The 18,301-nt window shown below is 44.8% G+C and overlaps 2 protein-coding genes across 5 annotated transcripts; one reads left to right on the top strand and one right to left on the bottom strand.

The window, feature by feature from the left end:
* Window positions 1-3,881, top strand: rnf41l (ring finger protein 41, like). The gene is made up of 7 exons (XM_061080647.1): window positions 1-139; window positions 254-495; window positions 618-824; window positions 945-1,084; window positions 2,342-2,504; window positions 2,584-2,704; window positions 2,919-3,881. Exons 3-7 carry the CDS (start codon window positions 619-621, stop codon window positions 3,321-3,323), a joined length of 1,035 nt encoding a protein of 344 aa, XP_060936630.1. The 5' UTR covers window positions 1-139; window positions 254-495; window position 618; the 3' UTR covers window positions 3,324-3,881.
* Window positions 3,882-4,146: 265 nt separating this feature from the next.
* Window positions 4,147-17,219, bottom strand: virma (vir like m6A methyltransferase associated). Of its 4 annotated transcripts, none has more exons than XM_061080649.1 (27): window positions 17,142-17,219; window positions 16,597-16,709; window positions 15,282-15,368; window positions 14,211-14,259; window positions 13,960-14,122; window positions 13,722-13,841; window positions 12,980-13,186; window positions 11,673-12,397; window positions 11,313-11,450; window positions 11,007-11,233; window positions 10,366-10,893; window positions 10,116-10,270; window positions 9,952-10,034; window positions 9,213-9,306; window positions 8,697-9,085; window positions 8,436-8,591; window positions 8,116-8,351; window positions 7,781-8,030; window positions 7,473-7,690; window positions 7,226-7,358; window positions 6,949-7,092; window positions 6,714-6,868; window positions 6,444-6,540; window positions 5,634-5,800; window positions 5,185-5,531; window positions 4,622-4,768; window positions 4,147-4,525 (listed from the first exon to the last, which is right to left on the bottom strand). In XM_061080649.1, exons 1-27 carry the CDS (start codon window positions 17,202-17,204, stop codon window positions 4,326-4,328), a joined length of 5,391 nt encoding a protein of 1,796 aa, XP_060936632.1. In that variant the 5' UTR covers window positions 17,205-17,219; the 3' UTR covers window positions 4,147-4,325. The 4 variants fall into 4 exon arrangements, with proteins under 4 accessions (XP_060936632.1, XP_060936631.1, XP_060936633.1 ...); XM_061080648.1 differs by having other exon boundaries at window positions 5,628-5,800; XM_061080650.1 differs by having other exon boundaries at window positions 12,950-13,186.
* Between the last annotated feature and the right edge of the window lie 1,082 nt (window positions 17,220-18,301).

Consider the following 18,301-nt stretch of genomic DNA (forward strand, 5'->3'; position numbering starts at 1 on the left):
ATGGTAATCCCACATGCAGAGAGAGAGAGAGAGAGAGGCAGAAAGAGAAATCCAGGGTAGCTTGGGTCATTAACAAAGACACAAACAGTTGAAGGGCAGCAGTAATCTCTGAAGGCGACGCCACTGCTCAGCGTTATTGGTAAGGCAAAAAATACAAACAACGCTTCCCTGTGCTGCAGAATTTGTCTTTGTGAGTTGAACGCTTCCTCTCATGTAATTCTGTCTGTCTCTCTGATCTGATCTCGCCTGACAGCTGCCCGCCCGGGTCCCAAACCTTGGTTGTCAGGGGATACCTCTCCATGGAGACACAGTCCCAAAGGCAGGGGAGGGCTTTGGGAGAGAGGAGACCCTCACCTTGATGGAGCAATAAGCCAAAGAGAGAGGATGAGGTGGTTGTAGCAGCAGAGAGGTCCCTAGTGGAGGAGCCAGTGCAGTGGATATCAACAGGAGGAGAGAAGGCAGAGGAGGTGGAGGAAGTGAGAGTTAACTTCTCAGGTAGGAAACATTCACATCAGATCTGATCATTTAAAAAACTGAAGAAACAAATGAGCCAATACAGATTGATCTTTGTTCCCTGCTCTGGTCACGTTTTGTGTGATCTACCTGTGTGCTTGCAGGATGGGGTATGATCTTGAGAGGTTTGTGGGCTATGTGAATGAGGGTCTGCTGTGCTGTGTGTGCCGAGACGTGTTGGAGCGCCCCCTCCAGGCACCCTGCGAACATGCCTACTGCAGCGCCTGCATCAGCAGCTGGCTGGTCCATCACCACTCCTGTCCTGAGGACAGACAGCCGCTGGATGTGTCGAGTCTCAAACCTCTGTACAGGTCTGTCTCATAGTTCTTCATATGCAATACCTCACAGCTTATTTTCCTTCTATTCACTGGCATCATGAATGCTCCCTTCTCATCTCTCTCTGATTGTCTTTGTGTGTCTGTGTATGTCAGGTACATGCGTAACGACCTGAACCGCCTGCAGGTCCGTTGTGTGAACGCAGCCCAGGGGTGTGACGTGGTCTGCTCCCTGGAGGGCCTGCACACACACGAGGATGAGTGTGAGTTTGCCTTCATCTCCTGCTCCAACACAGGTAGGACGCCTCACGCTGACTGCAAGGCCGCTCATCTCCTGGCTCCTGTTACACCTTTTATTTGATCCTAGTCGTAAGATTCAATTGCACAAAAGTAATGTGACACCTGAGTGTGGGGGGTGAGCAACAGGTGAGTCTTGTTGTCATGGGTACTACACAAACTAGTGCACCGGTGGGACTGGTTCAGGACTCAAAGCTCAGACCTCTCCCTATCACACACACACACATACATACACACACACACACACACACACACACACACACACACACACACACACGCACACACACACAACCAGTGACACACAGTGCAGCAAGGGTCAACTTTCCATAATTGTTTAATGAGCGTTTTACAAGTTTGGTGTGTATTCGTAGTATAAACAAGAATGTGCTCACATGGTGACTGTGACCTGTCATTGGCAGGTGGAGAATACATATGTTACCGGTGTGGTAGGTATAGTGACAGAGTGTGTGCATGCCTTGTGACGTTTTGCTGTGAAATACAACAGACACAAACAGCAACATATTATTTAACATCAGATTCAACCTGATATTTAATGTCACTGTCTAAGATGTGATCATCATTACATTTGCATAAAAAAGGATGCATTTAAATAATTAGAGCATAAATATAAATGATGACATTATGCTCTCTTTACAATAAGTTATCTTTTTTCCTCACTGCAAAGCTTTAAAGCTGGATTTCAGTAAAACATTTCCGGAGCATCCACAGTGAACTTAAAAGTCTGTTTTCAAATAGATTTCAATGTCCCCTGGTAACAAGCTATTTCAGATCCTTGATGTAGATTACTCCAGAAAGAGAGGGCACTGTATTAAAAAGCGTTTTGGCAAAGTTCCTTTCTAACTCTGGGGATCAGCATTGGTAGAATATTGTGAGATGGCAGGCCATGCTGCAATTTGTATTTTACACATGTATGTGTGCAGGTGCATGTGTAAAATGTTGTATAATAAAAATAACAAACTACCTTCACATTTGATCATTTTTCCTAGAAAGAATTACAAAAGAGTGAATTATTCTGATTCTACAAAATCAGCAGCATGTTCCACTGAGTGGAGTTTGAAGTTGCATCTTCACATTGGACCTGTTTATCACATCACATCAGTCTTTGAGATTTGGTTGTTTTTATTTTATTCGAGAGACATTTCAACTTGAACGATATTGTGGTGTTGCTCTCTCTAAACCCAGTTTCCTTTCTCTATAACACTGCATCATGTCTCATGGGGCCTCTCTCCTCTCAGGTTGTCCCGTGCAGATAGAGAGGCGAGGTCTGGAGGCCCACTTGTCAGAATGTAACTTCTGCAGCAGAGAGTGTCCCAACGGCTGTGGTCACACGCTGCTCTCCAGCGATCAGTCACAACACAACTGTGTGGCAGAGCTGCGCACGGAGGTGGAGCTGCTCAGGTGCGTCTCGGTACTCGTCGCACAGAGCTGGAATGGCTTTGCACATCATAACCCTGGTCTTGTTGAATGTTTGCTGAAGGGCGGAGATGCTGTGTAAGTTGGAGGAGGTGCGACGAGAGATGGAGTCTCGCTTGGACTCACAGAGGAGACACATGGTGCAGAAAGAGTCCCAGCTGAAGAACGAGGTGGAGGAGCTCAAGGTAACTCCTCAGTTTTTAAAATGAGAAAAGACGAAGCACATTTACTGAATCAAATGTTTGATGTCATGGCACATTATTGAATATTTATACAGTATTTCAGAGAGATATTTACTTTCCTCACAATGAGGTTTTACAGTCAAAACATGAGCACTATATTCATGCTTCAAAGTGGAAGTTCTTCATAGCTGCATCCTGAGTAATCCTCTCCCTCCAGGATCAGTTGTCCCGTGTGATGTGTGACATGCGAGCCCTGCTGGGAGCAGAGCGTCTGAGGCGGCAGGAGCAGGCCGAGGCAGAGCTGGAGAAGAGAGAGCTGCTGGAGCTTCTGAGAGACCTGCAGCCATTCAAGGGTCAGCATCCCGTCGACCAGACGGCCAGAGAGCAGCACCAGGGGGCGCAGTCAACACCCGGCTGGGAGCTACACACCGACACGACCAGACACCTGCAGAGGAAGGCGTCCTTGCATTCCTCCAGTCTGTCTCTGCATTCGGCTCAGGTGATGAATGTGTCAGGTCCACCAACATCGCCGCAGCTGGGTGAGGGGGGGCGCAAGGTTGGTACCCGGAGTCTGACTCTGGACTGCATCAAGAGGAAGAACCGGGAGGTGACCGTGATCTGACACTGGACTGATGAGATGTCAGCCAGATTGGAGAGGATGAATTCTTTTTTGGAAATATTTTGGCAACAATTTGTATGCAATTACATTCACTGTACTAAAGAGTAAAGGAAGTTATGTAGCCATCTGGTATGATGAGTTTTAGATGTTTTTTTTTTTTTAAATCAAATGCGGGTGTAGATTAGATTTGAAAGACATTATGCTGTGAACTGAACCACATTGCATTTTAAGGGCAGGTCTTTTTATGGGTAATTTTACATCTGTCAAATCTGTGGATTTCCAATTTATATGAAAAAAACATTTATTTTGTAGTCATGCTCAGCTCACCCTCATCATATTTGCCAACAGACCATTGTGTAACATCCCTTGTTTTTGTATTCATCAAGTTTCAGCAAAAAAATTGTTACATCAAGTTAGTTTTCTTGATCTTAGAACCAAATTATTCTTATTTTCTTCATCATTGATCCATCTGATATTTTGTCCATCTAAAAACTGGCTTCATAAAAAAAGTGTAAACTAAAATGTATTAAAAAAAAGATGAATAAAAATAAGAAAATGGTTTCTCAGGGTTTCAGACTACAGAGGAAAAGTTGTACAAAGCAGCTCTTTTGAGGACCGCTAGCATAGCGTTCATATTCTACTGCAGTTTGTTGTGAAAACCTGCTGTATTTTGATAGTCCACCAGCACACAAATATTATCCTGGATTTTCTGACGTCGCAGTCAAGAAAAAGGACATTTTAAGTTCAAATAATGTTGTAGATCACGTAACCCTCTGCAATAGTTTCACATTTTAAAAAGCATACGGGTAATAATAACAATGTAAAGATCATTTACGATCACCTTTATTCTCTCAATACAACTCATAACAAAACATAAAACATCAACACAGTCTGAACGTCATTGTGACAACATCATCCCACCATGTTTCCATGGCGACAGTATACAACATATCCCGATTGGTCCATTTGTTGCCACAAAAGGCTGCAGTCATTGCCCAGGTGAATTTACCTGGTGAAGGAGCGAACGTGCCTGCCCCTCCCACCACCGCTCCCTCCTCCGCCGCTAAACTTGCTCCCCTGAGATCCTCTCCCCCCTCCGCCTCCTCCTCCGGCACTGCCGCCCCCTCCACCCCCACTAAGCCACGACAGGCCGGCGCCTCCTCTGCCCCGCGGAGCTCGGTCCCGAGGAGCGAGGCGATACGCACCTGGAAGAAACAGAGAGAACCACATTTTCAGCTCAGTGTTTAGAAATTCCTACATGACAGAATCAGGACACGTGTGCACATATCTGCAGGACATACTTGCTGGGGGTTGTCTGGAAGGCAGCGGTCCACGTGAGAAGTTGCTCTGGCCTCCCCGGGGTTCGCTGTAGGTTCCTCTGTGAGTGATGCCTGGAACTTGGCCGCTCCATGACGACCCTCTGCCTCCTTCTCTTCTAGTGTAGTTACCTGCCAAAACAAACCAAAATGATTTGTCACCCTCTACTGGCCATGAAGTGCTTCTTCTAAACTACTATGTTATACTGCTCAGTCTAAATATATTAAGTCCAACATAAAAACCTGCGGCCCCCTCGCTACCTTAATCCAGAGCTTTCAACCACATCGGACCAACTTCATCAGTAAATGGGGTCTGCTCAGTTTTCATGAAGGTCAACATGTGACCCACGTATGCAACTAATAGATGGTTGAATCATGATGGAGTGGTGACAACATTTATGAAAGCCCTTGAAAAAGCCAGGAAGTGGATCTTGACAATACATTTTTGAGTCAAACTCCACTGTCAAGAATGATACTTATACATTTATCTTACAGAAAAGATTGTGAGTGTCTGTGACTCAATGTGTGCGTCTCCTGTGTGTACCCACCAGCTAGCAGGACCCCTTTAGGTTGTGGTGGAGTGAAAAAGCGAGCCTGGCTGTGGAAAGCGGCTCTGCCTCTGTTGCCAGTGAACAGTCCTCTGGTGGGGGGTTTGGGTGAACTCTTGGGCAGTCGTTTTTGGGCCAAAAGCCCAAGCGGCGTAATGTCCTTAAACTCTGCTGCCACAAAGTCATCCACGTGCATGCTGGGAGGACGGGAAGTGTTCTGTTTGCGCTGGCGGAAGATATCGTGGGGTCGGCAGAGATTTTGTCCAAACCCTCCTCGGCCTCCGCGGCCACGTGGAGCCGCCATCATGTGGGCTCGTTTAGCGGGCTCGCAGTAATCCGATTTACCGCTGCGGGGACAAACATTCAATTACACTTAGCAATTTCAACGAAGATTCTGTGAGAAAGTTTGAGGATATTAAAGTGACATGAGCCGAATACTGAACCTGAACCTTGAAGTGATGAACGTCTCATGCTTGTGTTTGCCGAGTCTGAAGCCCTTTGTAGTCTTGGTGTGACCAGGAGAGGACGGCTCAGACAGGAAGGAGCGCTCCAGCTCTGCCTTCAGGTCCAGCTCTGGACAACACTCCTGAGCCAGTCCCACCAGATCCACCTTCACCTTCCACACAGAGAAAAGAGAGTGGTGACCGGTAAACACTGTGCCCCAACACTGTAGGTTATCGTCTGTCATCATTTTCATTTTCCAAAAATATAAACAACTGATTCATTAAGTGATTTCACAACTCAAACTTAAAAAAAAAACGTAAGGACGGCAGCTATGGTGTGAGAGAAAGAAACTTTTGGTTTGAACCAAACAAGGTCGCTCTCTTTCGGGTTGTCACTGTAGAAGTGCGGCAATAGTATATTAATTATCTTTTTGAATTTATAAGAGAAGACAATTTCCAGTTTGCTTGTTTTTGCCGGTGTTGATCTTATTGTGTTTATAATATATGTGTAGTATTTGACTCAGCTTTATTTAGTTTCAAATTTTACTGCCAAAATATATGTTCTTGTAATGTTGTACTTCTGTTTAACCATGTTGTTTGTAGTTTTTAAGTATACGTTGTCATTATGCTATTACTTGAAAAAACCTTGCACTAGAAAAGAAAAGATAATGTGCAAAAACTGTGATACAGGAAGTAATAACATGTGATTAATAACACACAAAATGAATCAGATAATACTTTTTTCTGTAATTCTGAAGCCTTCACAAGGTCTCATGAGATCTTGCACATGCACTGTGTGTTTACAAGCACACTAACCATGTCAAGGTCTACTTCTATGTCATCAGTGTGGAAGGGAGAGAACCACAGAGCCTTCAGCTGCTCATCCAGAGCTTCTGACAGGATAAACACAGTCCTGCAGATAAAAAACGCACGATGATTAGTCAGGCTCTAGTTTCAAAGAAAGCCTTTGTACTAAAAGCCATGTTAACACCATCATTTTTCATTTTACATTTTCCTTTACTGGGATTGTACATGCTTTCACTTTGGTGGATGACTTTAAGGACAAAGAACACAAAAAAACTGAACCTGTGATTAAATTGGGCCCCGAGTGTCTCAGGAGCCGGCAAAGTGGGCTCAGTATCTGCAGCTGGAGGCGTGTCGGTGGCCGTCTCCAGCGTCTGCCTCAGAACAATCACATTTTCCAACATGGCCTCCAGTGATTCATCTTCCTTAGAAAGTTTCTACAGACAAACACACAGTTAGTTTAATGTCAAGGTCCCACAAGACCCTAATTAAAAAACCACACATGAATCATTTGTACCGTAATCTGTTTCTCCAAAGTCGGGAGCGGATGTGACTCAGACTCCTCCCACTGCAGCAGAGCTTTCATCTCAGAGCCGGACAGAAACCGTGGAGGATGGGAGAAGGAGGTCTCTTCACCAGACCCCTGAACCTCATCGACACACTGAATTAGAACAGAAAGATCCAACAATAAAATCAAACTATCACAGAATGTCTGAAAATCTATGAGAGAACCAAGCTCTTGTGTTTTTCCTTATGTAACAACTGCTTATTTAGACATAGAGCCAAGTACTTACCATTGCATCTGTGTTGAGAATCTGTCTGAGGAAGTCCAGTAGAGCTGAGAGCAAATCTGCTGAGTCCTTGTTAAATGCACACACCAGCCTCTTTAAGAGCGAGCACAGAGCCGCATCATGTTTCTTCAGAGCACTGAAAGAAAGATGAAGTGTCACCGACGGCTTCGTTGACTTAAAGAATCTAAAAGTAATAATAACAGGAAACAGTGGTTAATCCAAGAAACGTGAAGGAAACATTGTCATTTACACTTTGAAGTGGTAAAGTCCGTAGTCGTGCTCTGTGAAGAATGTCAAAGTCCGGAGAGAGGTGAGGAGGAGAGGGACGCTGCTCTCTGCATTCCCCAAAACCTCTAACAAGGCGTTGCACACCGATGACATCATCTCTCGCCCCGGAAGTGCATTGGCTAGCTGCTCGACCTCGGACACACAGCTTTCACCAGGTGGAGATATCACCAAAGAAATGTCCTGATGAAGACAGAGATTTTTATTTTCCGTTTTATTCCTCTCCCTATATGAACATGGGTTGTTTGCCTTCATGTTCACTTCATTACTTACTTGGTCACACAGTGACTGTAATATTGTCCCCACTAGTTCGCTGCACTGCTGCTGTTGTAAGCAGGGCCCGGTGGGAGGAACCAACAGGGGCAGAAGCAAAGGGAACAGATCGGCCATTTGTTCATCTCCAGACACCGACCCAGAGAGGAGGTGTAATGCTGCGCTCTTACAAGCTCTCTGTGACACCAGGGCATCCATCAAAGAAAGCAGGCGGAGGGCCTGGACCCAGCACACAGCTTTCCCCTCCACCCTGCAGTTAGCACACATTATTCAGTTAAAACACAATTTAGAGCATAATCACATATAACTTAAGTGTGTGAATATGCTTTACTCACGGCTGCAGCTCCTCCAGCAGCAGCTCCACCAGGGTCTTCATGATGAGCGTCGCACTGGGCGAAGACAGGTCTGCCAGTTGAACGAACACTCTCCTCAGCATGGCCAGGAGGGGAGGGCATGTAGTTCCACACACACACCTCAGCACCTCAGAAAACACTTTCCACTGCGCCCGAATGTGCATGCTCCACAGCTTCCTTGTGTTTAAGGCTACAGCCACATCTTGGACTGAGATCACCTACAGAGACAGCAGTATGTCACCACCAACATGCTTATGTACCAAACAGATAAGCAGGCAGGGGGTAGGAGTGAGATGAGGTACCTGAGTGCTCTGCATGGGGAGTGGCAGAGGCAGGAGCTCGGACAGCAGCGTCAGACCAGAGAACAGACCTTCAGGGGCTTTCAGCAGCGAGCTCAACACCTCCTTCAGCATCAGTGACCAAGTGTTACTGGCCAGAGTCTCTTCTGTATGAGTCACCTGCAGCAAACACACACATTGTCTCAGAAAAATGATGCCCAGTGACACTTTCTGAGTTGTATTGCTTGGTGAAACAAAACGCCTCGTCCTCCCTCAGTCACACACCTCCTCATTGACACCCTGTGTGAAAGTGAGCAGCACATCCACAATTAAAGCCTGCACTCTGGTCTCCTCCCCGTCCAGACGTCCGGATGCAGGGATAGAGCAAACAATCATGTGGAGGGTCACCAGCACACTGGCAACACGAGTGTCCCTGAACTGAAAGGCTCCCCGGCGGAGGAGCTCTGTCAACATGGTGCGCAACAACCTGAGTGTGCTGATGCATATGCTGAGGATCATGCAGCGATGCGGCGTGGGGCCCATTTGTCCGTGTACACGCCATGGGTGCAGCAGCACGCCGCACAGCTTCTGCAGGATGCGCACACACGTGTCCAGACCCTCGCCTGAGAACAGCTGAACCCCTGCGAGACTCCACTTGAGATCCCTCTGCTGACCTGCAGAGAGGAGGCGACATGGTGAGAAATGTGTACGATAGAGAATACTAGATGTGTAGTTACAGAGCATCTTATTTTCTGATTCAATGAACACCGTGAAAAATAAAACCATGCTTTGTGTCTTTACCTTCGACGGCAGGAGGCGGGCTGGCAATGTGACCGAGAACCCTGAGCGCAGTGACCAGACCAGTTCCGTCAGCAGTCAACACATTTTCCACATTCTGAATCGGAGAGAAAATACATCTTCAAAGATCACAGCAATTATTATTTGCATATAGCCTCGTCTCAAAATTGCTACGGAACAGGTATATGTTGGAGCTGTTCAGACTTGTCAGTGAAGTGCTACATTCCAAGGCAATGTATATAACTGATGATTTTGGAGTTTACAAGCAAGATGAGTAGAGGACACACAGTTTAGTGTGTATCTTCAAGCTTTGTTAACAGTTTTGTTGTTTATAAAGTTTGCATTCTTATGTAAAGTTTGCATTCTTATGTAGGTAACAGGGATATGAGACACTTTACCAGCTGATCTGGGTTTTTTTTAACGTGGTGACAAAAATGCTAAATTTTCCTGTGATGATAATATTGAATGAGCTCTATAAATATCAGCTGAATAAAAATGATTTTACTTAGAGTGGTCAGTCCCTGGTGGTTCGGGTTATGTGAGAGGCTTTGATTCCCTCAAAGAAAGAACTCAATGTTGTGGACAAATCTCTGGCAGCCACCCAAACACTGACAACTGAGATTTATCACTCAGGAAGTACTAGGATTGTCTTCAGGGAATATAAGAGACTGAAAGTGAAAAGTGAAAACATAGTGAAATGTTGCTTTACTTCAGCTGGATGTTTACTGAGTGAGAGCTGTACCTGTTTAATGTACTCTAGGAGGGTGGGAATGCTGCCGATCTCAAAGCGAAGTTTTTCGAGAGGCTCCAACCATTTACTGAGCTCTGAAGAATCAAAGAAAGACACATTCACACCAAAACTTTCATATGCGACATCATAAGTAGGTCTACATTAACGATAGCTACCTTGTAACTTGGCATTGGTGTCATCAGCCTTGGCTAAGGCGAGCAGTGGACAAGCAAACTGTTCCATCATCCTCAGTTCATTAGAGCTCTGCACCACAAGTAACACCAGCATGCAGGCATAATTATATGTCACTGCTTTGCGAGCCTTCGCTTCACTAAAAGAGAAGAAGACAAAAACAGTGGAAACATTATCAGAACCCAGTGCAAAGTGATGAAGAGGAACAAAAGGCGAAGGAGATAACAGCTGTACCCCTGTCCATCTTTGCTGTGGTGCTGGAGCAGGGTCACCAGACAGGAGAGGTTGTTGTCCAGGCTAAAAACATGGGCCACAGCACTGCGACCGGTCTGAGTGAAGGTCATCAGGTAGAGCGCATGCAGCAACCCTAGGACCTCTGCATTGTCACCTTCCTCCAGCCCAGCTCCCCCCTCTCCTCCTGTGGCCACATGGCTCATGAGCTCCGACACACCCTGCAGAGCATGCAGCGCCTGCATTAACCACACGCCAAAGCCCTCTTCCCCGAACCCGGGCCCGGTGAGAGCTCCCTCTCCACCGGTCAAAGTGCTCTCCTCGCTCTCGCCGTCCGACATCGATGCCAGGAGACGCAGCAGCAGGTTGGTGGGGCTGGGCTGGGCGAGGAGGAAGAGCAGACCTGGCTGGGTGAGCGACAGGAAGCGCAGGATCTCTCGGACTGCTTGGGTGACGCCTACGTGCCCGGACGCAGCAGCTGCCGACAACACCACTGTCGTGCTCTCCAAGAAATGACACGCGTGCATATACCTGAGAAAAAAGAAAGAGCAATATTATAAATCTAATCGACGAGTCACAACTTTCAACTGTGTGTCAGAGTTTCTGCGTTGTGTAGGGTTAAGGGTCAGCAGGTAAATATGTACCTATACAGTGCTGGATATGGATCGTCTCTCTCCTGTGGTCCCGTTATTCTTGCAGAAGTCGGGAAAGCTTTGCCAGGCGGCTGCACCATGCAGTAAGGGGCCGTCTCTAGCAGGTGATGCAACTCTTCCAGAACCCCTGCCAACCTATCGAGCTCTGCTTCGCACACAGGGGGGTAGGCCAGCGACGGCTCCTCCTCCATGGGGCTGTCGGCCTCCTCCATGTCCTCCTGTGGATGATAGCTGGGATCAATACAGAAATATATGTACTCTGGCGTTTCAAACATACCTGTGTGTGCATCCATGTACCTGCTGTGTTTCACTCCATGCTGCTGCTGTATTCTGTAGGTCGACCAGTACCTCGTACATGTGACTCTTCTGTAATATGGCGTTGCCGGCAGTTATGACCCTCACGGTTTCTTCACGTAGGAACAGCTGGACTAAATGCTGAAAAGGACATAAAGCAGTGATCAACCTTTATACTGTTTCTTCTACTAGTCAGTGTTTCTACACAGTGATCAAGATTTTTCATTGTTTTTTTTTCTCTAGCTCTAAGGAAAATCCAACGGGGGTCCAATGTTAAATAATAAAGTGGAAAACCTGAATATATTGTGTACTGTAAACAGAGAAACGATTTGGAAGTTTCTGTACTTGTTCATCTGTGCTTACCTGATATCCACTCTTATCCGACTCTCCTGTGTGGAGGAACGCTTCCACACCAGCAGGAGCGCTAGTCAGAGCGTCCAGAGCTCTAAAGATACAGAGCTTCAGAGTGGAAGATAAGTGGTCTGCGTGGAGCAGCTCCAGTAAAACACCCAGGGCCCCTTCACGCAGCAGCGCTGTGAGGCCCTGTGGGCACTCAGTCAAGTGTGATGCTAGCTTGGCACCAGCTTTCAACTGTCTGAGGTTCAGGGCAATTGGCTGTGTGAGAGCAACCTCCATACTCAGAGCTTGGAGAGCCCACTTGGCTAAGATTCCAACTGGATCCTTCACCTCGCTGTCTTCCTTTTTAATTAAATAGGCCAACCCTTTGCTCAGTTGTCCAGTTGCCTCTTCCAGAGCAGTGACCCAGCGAGCGTCTCTGTCGTCACCAATGCTACCCAGCAGCTCCTTTAGTTGGGCAACAGCGTCAGCTTCGTCTCCAGGTTCTTTTGCATCACCAGCATCCATGGGCTCCTCAACAATGGCCTTCTCAAACTGGGTATCAAAACGAGTCTTGTAAGGGGGGGTGAAGTAGAGCAGGGGCCTGAGTTCTCGCTCATATGGGTCATACTGGACCGGTGGGACAGAAGCCAGGTCCTCAGGAGTGTAGTCCATGTCAAAGGTGGGCAACTTGAAGCTACTATTATCCAAGTCGTCTTCATCACTGGAAATCTGCTCATAACCATCATCTCCTGGTAGGATGGGAGAGATAGAAGAGCAGGACCATTTGACAAAGTTAATTTACAGAAAAGATATTCTCATAAGGCTTTAATTACTATTTGAGTCATAAAAATGTGCATGAGAATGAATGAGGAGGCCAGTGACTTCTACATATTTTCTTGCTTGTTCATAGATATATCCCCACACCATCTCTTCTCAGACACGTCAGCACCACTCCAAACATGCAGGGTTAGTTTGACATGCGGGATGAGACAACAGCACGAGCTCAGCCAAGGCTGTGAGGATGTGTGGGTACCACTGCAAACCACAGCTTATGAATCTCCATCATAAGCCTTCAGAGTAGTCCGGCCGAGGGCTACTTGAGAGTTTGAAGCATCTAGCAGTTGTAGATGATGGCAGCATGACAGAGCACACACACTCTTGGACTGTCAATCAGCCACAAATGGACTCTTCTCCCGTGGCCCCTTGGGAAGTCTGGTGGGTTCGCGGTACCAAGGGGTCCAGGGGCCAAGAGTCCATTCGGGATTGTAGCCTATCCTACTCTCGCATAAGCACTCCCATACCTTCCTCCATTTCCTCTTCCTCGTCCTCACCCTCATCTTCCTCCTCCTCTTCTTCCTCCTCCTCCAGAGCGCTTCCCTCTGTACGGGCATCCTCTTCCTCCTCCGGCTCCTCCTCTTCATCGCCCTCCTCTGGCTCAGCATCTGAATACGTCTCATCAGCAGGAAGCGATCTCTCAGGTGACACGGCCTCGAGGTAGTCGTCGCGACCCTCCCGCGGCTCATCTTTGACCACACCCACTGTAGATGTCCCAGCAAAGATGCACAGTTTAACCAACATACCCACAGGAGACCCATGGTGGACCTGCAAACTGCATTTATTCTCAAAAAGTAATTTATATTTGTGCACAAGAGTTCTGGAATCATCATGGTGTTTAAACCCTTTTAAAACATAATGCTTATAATTATGATTTTCCAACCATTTTGTTATTTTCCCAACTGGCAGGGAGCCACTGGTTTTTAATAATCAATTTTCCCTGGGAAAATCAGCATGCAGAGACTTGCTGGGAACAATTACCCCATCGCAGAGAACATTTTGTGCTACTGACAAATGCAAGGGTTCATCTGCAAAGTTTACACATAGAAAACCAGCTTTCAACCACGTTACCATACCATAAAAATGTTGCTAAGACAGATTTAGTTCAAAATTATGCTGGCTGTCATAGCAACACCCAATAGATATTATCTGTCATATTGTTGTGAATTAACTGAAACAATGGGAATCCTTGCTTGCTTATAGACAATAAATAAGATAACGAACAATTGAAGCTCTCACCCGTCACTTGGACCTGCTCCTCATCATCATCATCTGGCGGTGGAGGTCCAGGTGGAGTACGAGGCCCTCTGGGTGCTGGTCTGGGTGGGCTGCCATTGTATTGTTCGTCTTTTTCCCACTCTTAAAAACGCAAACAACAGATTTACGACGGGACGAACAAATCAGGGAAAAGAAGTGATAAACTTCTCATTGGATATTAAGGTGAAAGTCTTGGGTAGTTTCAGCTGGATTTGTCCACCTTGTTTAACGATCCTCTTGGGCCCGGTTGTCTGTTGAGGGGGTGGGGGTGGTGGAGGAGGGGGCGAGGCATGGTCATGTCCGTGAGAGCGCTCCGCTGTACCGTACACGGCCACAGTCAGACTGGTGTACCAGCCACGCAGCACCAGGCCGTCTGTGTTCACCTGGAGGGACAAACACATTGAGATATTCACAAATCTAAAGGGAGCAAAAACCCCACCGAACCAAATCTTAACATGGACGATAATTTACCTTTCCACTGGGTCTGAACACAATGGACTTGTTCTCATCATACTCCAGACTATGGGGGGTGCAAAGTGAGAAAGAGAAGATTAAAACATATATGCAAATATATATAAAAAAACCTTTCTTGAACTTGAACAGATTAAAACTGCTGGCTTTGGTTATAAACAGTTCAATTCTAGATTATCCGTCTTTCTAAACAGCACTTAACTTCTGTGTAATTACGTTTAAAAAGCATTGTCATTGTGCCACAAATCTTGTCCTTCTCTCATTTCCTGTCAGCTCTCTATTTACGTGGTGATAAGGACCCACAAAATGGTTTTATTTTTCAACCTTGCCTCTTCAGATCTCTGTAAATTATTGAAATCAAGTGATCTGAGAACGAAGATTCTGTCCTCAGTTGAACTAAAATCAACCGTAAACATAATTGAGAGACAATCACACACCATAAAAATAAATTGTAATGAGGCTATTAACAACAACAACATGCCATTCAAAATGTATCTTGCTTAAAAGCAAAACACATTAGGGTTATCACCAGATAACCACACCAGCCTACCAAACTGATTCTTTGGCTAAGAAATATTTGTAAAATATTTCAGTCATACCTGTTTATGTTGTGGATATTTAAATATCAATGACAAAGTTTCAAAAATATCTCTTTAGCATTTGGAGATACACGAGGTTCCATTAAGAGTTTTCTATTACGCAACGGACACTTCTAAATAAAGGTTTATCCTCTGGTGTCACTAAGCACACCTCTTTTATTATGAAGTGAGAATAAAAATGCTTGGCTGTACTTCAGTGGGACCTCTAAGTCTTTGTGTCACTTGCAGTTACTGTGGGTGGGGTTGAGTTTCTGGAGAGACCAGTTAGCCAGCGTAGGAACAAAGAGAAGTGATTATGGGTGGGTGCAGCCCGGCCTCTGTGAACCAGGCTCAGATGCTACCGGGACAGGCTTTACAGGTGAGACCGACTCAAGCTCTTTTAGGACCGGACCAGGAAAATGCAGAGATGGAAAATGAGGAGGGGCTAGGAGGGAAACAGAAACAGAACGTGAAGAGGGAAAATCTTTCCCACCTGCCCAGTCTGTTGAAGGCGGGGTGGCTGGGTTTGGCCACATTATTGAAGAAGAGCTCCAACTGGAAGGCGTGAGGAGACGTCTCCCTGGAAACATAGAAGCACATGTACAGTGATGAGATTTTATTCACAAGACACAAGACAGTAATGAGTTACACATGAACATAGGGGTGGGCAATAAAAGATCATACAATACGTGGGTACACCTGCAAATCTATTATAATTCAATGCAACACATCTGCTATGAATTCTAAACATTTCAAAGAGCATAATATCCCCATTTAATTGACATTTACAGAAACGTGTTAAGTAACTTATGGATTTATTGTTGAGGGTTGGTCATGCTATACTGGATAACATCTATCATGACCTGACTTGACATGTTGCTATTGTTTATGTCTTCTCTGGTTTACCAAGTGTGAACCAAGTGGATATCAAGTGTATGGTGTGTAACATACATTTTTTATCCATCAGAGACTTTCCATACTGTTTATGCTTTAACATAGCAAAGATTATAACAAATCGAAGAACAAACAAAGGCCATCATTATATAGATCTAGTGTAATGATGTATGTCCATGTTGATCACTTTTTTATCAACTACTCTACTTCAGCTTGTGCACTGTTAAGCACCGAGACCATTCATTATGTTAAATTACTTTGAACATTTACCCAACAGGCTCAGTGAGAATCAGGACCTGCTCAACAATAGAGATCAGGTGTCAAACTCACTCATGTGTTTTTTTAATGCAGTGGATCTTTCCATTTCCTACAGGAACACATATATCTCAGGTATCTGTAGCAAACAAACATCTCTGAAGGTGATATCTGTCGATACCAAGGATGGCTCAAGTTCGCACCACTCTTATTTTCCCAAATTTAAAACATCAGAAAGGAAACACGAGGGCAGAAAATTCTGTAGTATTAAAATCTAAGTAAGCAGTTTTGTAACTACGACGACTAGATAGTATTAACTGTACTATTCTTAAGGTAAATAATATATTAATATATATATATATATATATATATATAAACTATATTTACAGTGTAGACTGTCAAATATCTGAAAAAGTGAGGGTCTTGTTAGTTTACACTGCTTGTATTAATAATTAGAAAATGTTTTGACATAATATAATTCAACATTTCCAAAATAATTACCATAAAGTTGAACCAACGCCCCCAAAACAAAACCTGACCACTGCAGCCAGCCATGATAGTGGACTGTATTATGTTCACATGGATGAACCCAATGGGATGTCAGCTGAATGTGTGTGTTAGTGTGTTTTAGTGTGTGTGTGTGTGTGTGTAGCTCTTACCCAAAAGCTCTGCTGTCAGGTAAGCTACTGTGAGCTTTGATTCCTGGAGGAATGACCCGCACCTCAGTGACCAGAACCCCGCAAGGAAACCGCACCACATCCACGTTGGTCAGCTGAGTGGACACGATCACACATGAACACAAGCACACAGATAACACAGAGCAGATGAGTGACGTGTGCTGCTCCATCTAAGATAAACATGGCCAGGCTGAGACTTAACATTTAGCATTAGCCACCTGGCTAGCAACACAACAAACTGCGACAGGATGCACAGGAAAGCAGCTGCAGTTACATGACTGTTTGAATTAAACCACATTTCAAGTTTGTATTTCGATGCATTTGAATGTGCAAGTGTGACGTGTGTGGTTCAATAACAGCTGTGAACTGCAGCGTTATCGTGCGCTTGTGTTAGCCAGGCTAAAACCGTTAGCTTGGAAGTTAGGCATCACTGTCCTAAACTCCAGAATAAACCGGATGTAGATTTGGAATGCGGGCAGCTCTGTAGGGAATCGAACAGCGGTGCGTGCAGGCGTCAGGACAGTTACCTCTGCATTCTGGTGTTTGAACGTATCTAGAAACAGAAGCTCCGTGGCGATATCCCCCGCCATTGCTTCTTCTGCTCTCCGTTGGGCCAGCGGGTACACTTCCGGGTTGGAAGAACACTTCCGGAGCAAGTTCAGCTCCAGGAAGGGACACAAACAACAACATGCATGATATATTTATAACCCCCCCCCAAAAAAGTAAACACATAACTTTGATTTCCATAAGTGTCAAATATATGTTATTGCATAATCATCATAATTATTATTGTTGTAATAATAATACAACTAATAATTACAGTAATAATAAAGTTGTCAGACTATTGATAATCATATCTGAAAATATATCAAAGTCAACTTTATTGTCGTTTCTGCTGGGATTGAGTTATCGTTTCTCTCTGATGCCTTAACATAAGTAGAGAGAACACATAAGTGTGCAACATATTAAATACTCAAAACCTAGTACATAGTACAACAAAGTACAGTCAAAAGGAACACAGTGGATAGGATGAAAGTAGTGCAAACCCTTGAGATATATACTATATTATCCAATAATTTGATAATGTCAAATTTCTCTCTGTTAAACGAGTTACAGTTGATCATTTCTATTGGGACTTATGCTACAATAAAATGTGGTGTTTGATTATAATTAATTCTCTTCTTTGTTGTTGTGGTTATTTTGTGCAATAATTTGCAGCTGGTGTGAGAAGAGGTATATTTAATTGTGTCATTATATAATGAGATGATATAATAACAGTGTATCAGTTGGTTAACTACTTCAAAATTTAAAACACCCCTTTGGTAATTTGATTTTTTATATGATAAAGCTTTGTACTTGTATTTCATTTCATATCTGCATTGATTATTCTTTATTAGTTAATTGGCCTCTGTGCTGATACACATAACCTAAATAGTAATAGATATAGTACTTACTTACATTTCTAAAAACTATAAACATAGAAAAGGGACATTTGGGCTGAAAGGCAAACGTGAAAGGTTTTGATGTTTTCTATTCTTATAATAGATTACCACACATCTAGCCCTTACATCCTTCTCTATAACAGAAAGACACATACAGATGTAGAATGTGTCCGTCCTCCCTGCTCTGCCACGTCCCGACATGTAAAGCACCTGGAGGAGGGCGGGGCCAGGTAGAGGGTCACGTG

Source organism: Limanda limanda, chromosome 11 (genome assembly GCF_963576545.1).
Source record: "Limanda limanda chromosome 11, fLimLim1.1, whole genome shotgun sequence".
NCBI lineage: Eukaryota > Metazoa > Chordata > Actinopteri > Pleuronectiformes > Pleuronectidae > Limanda > Limanda limanda.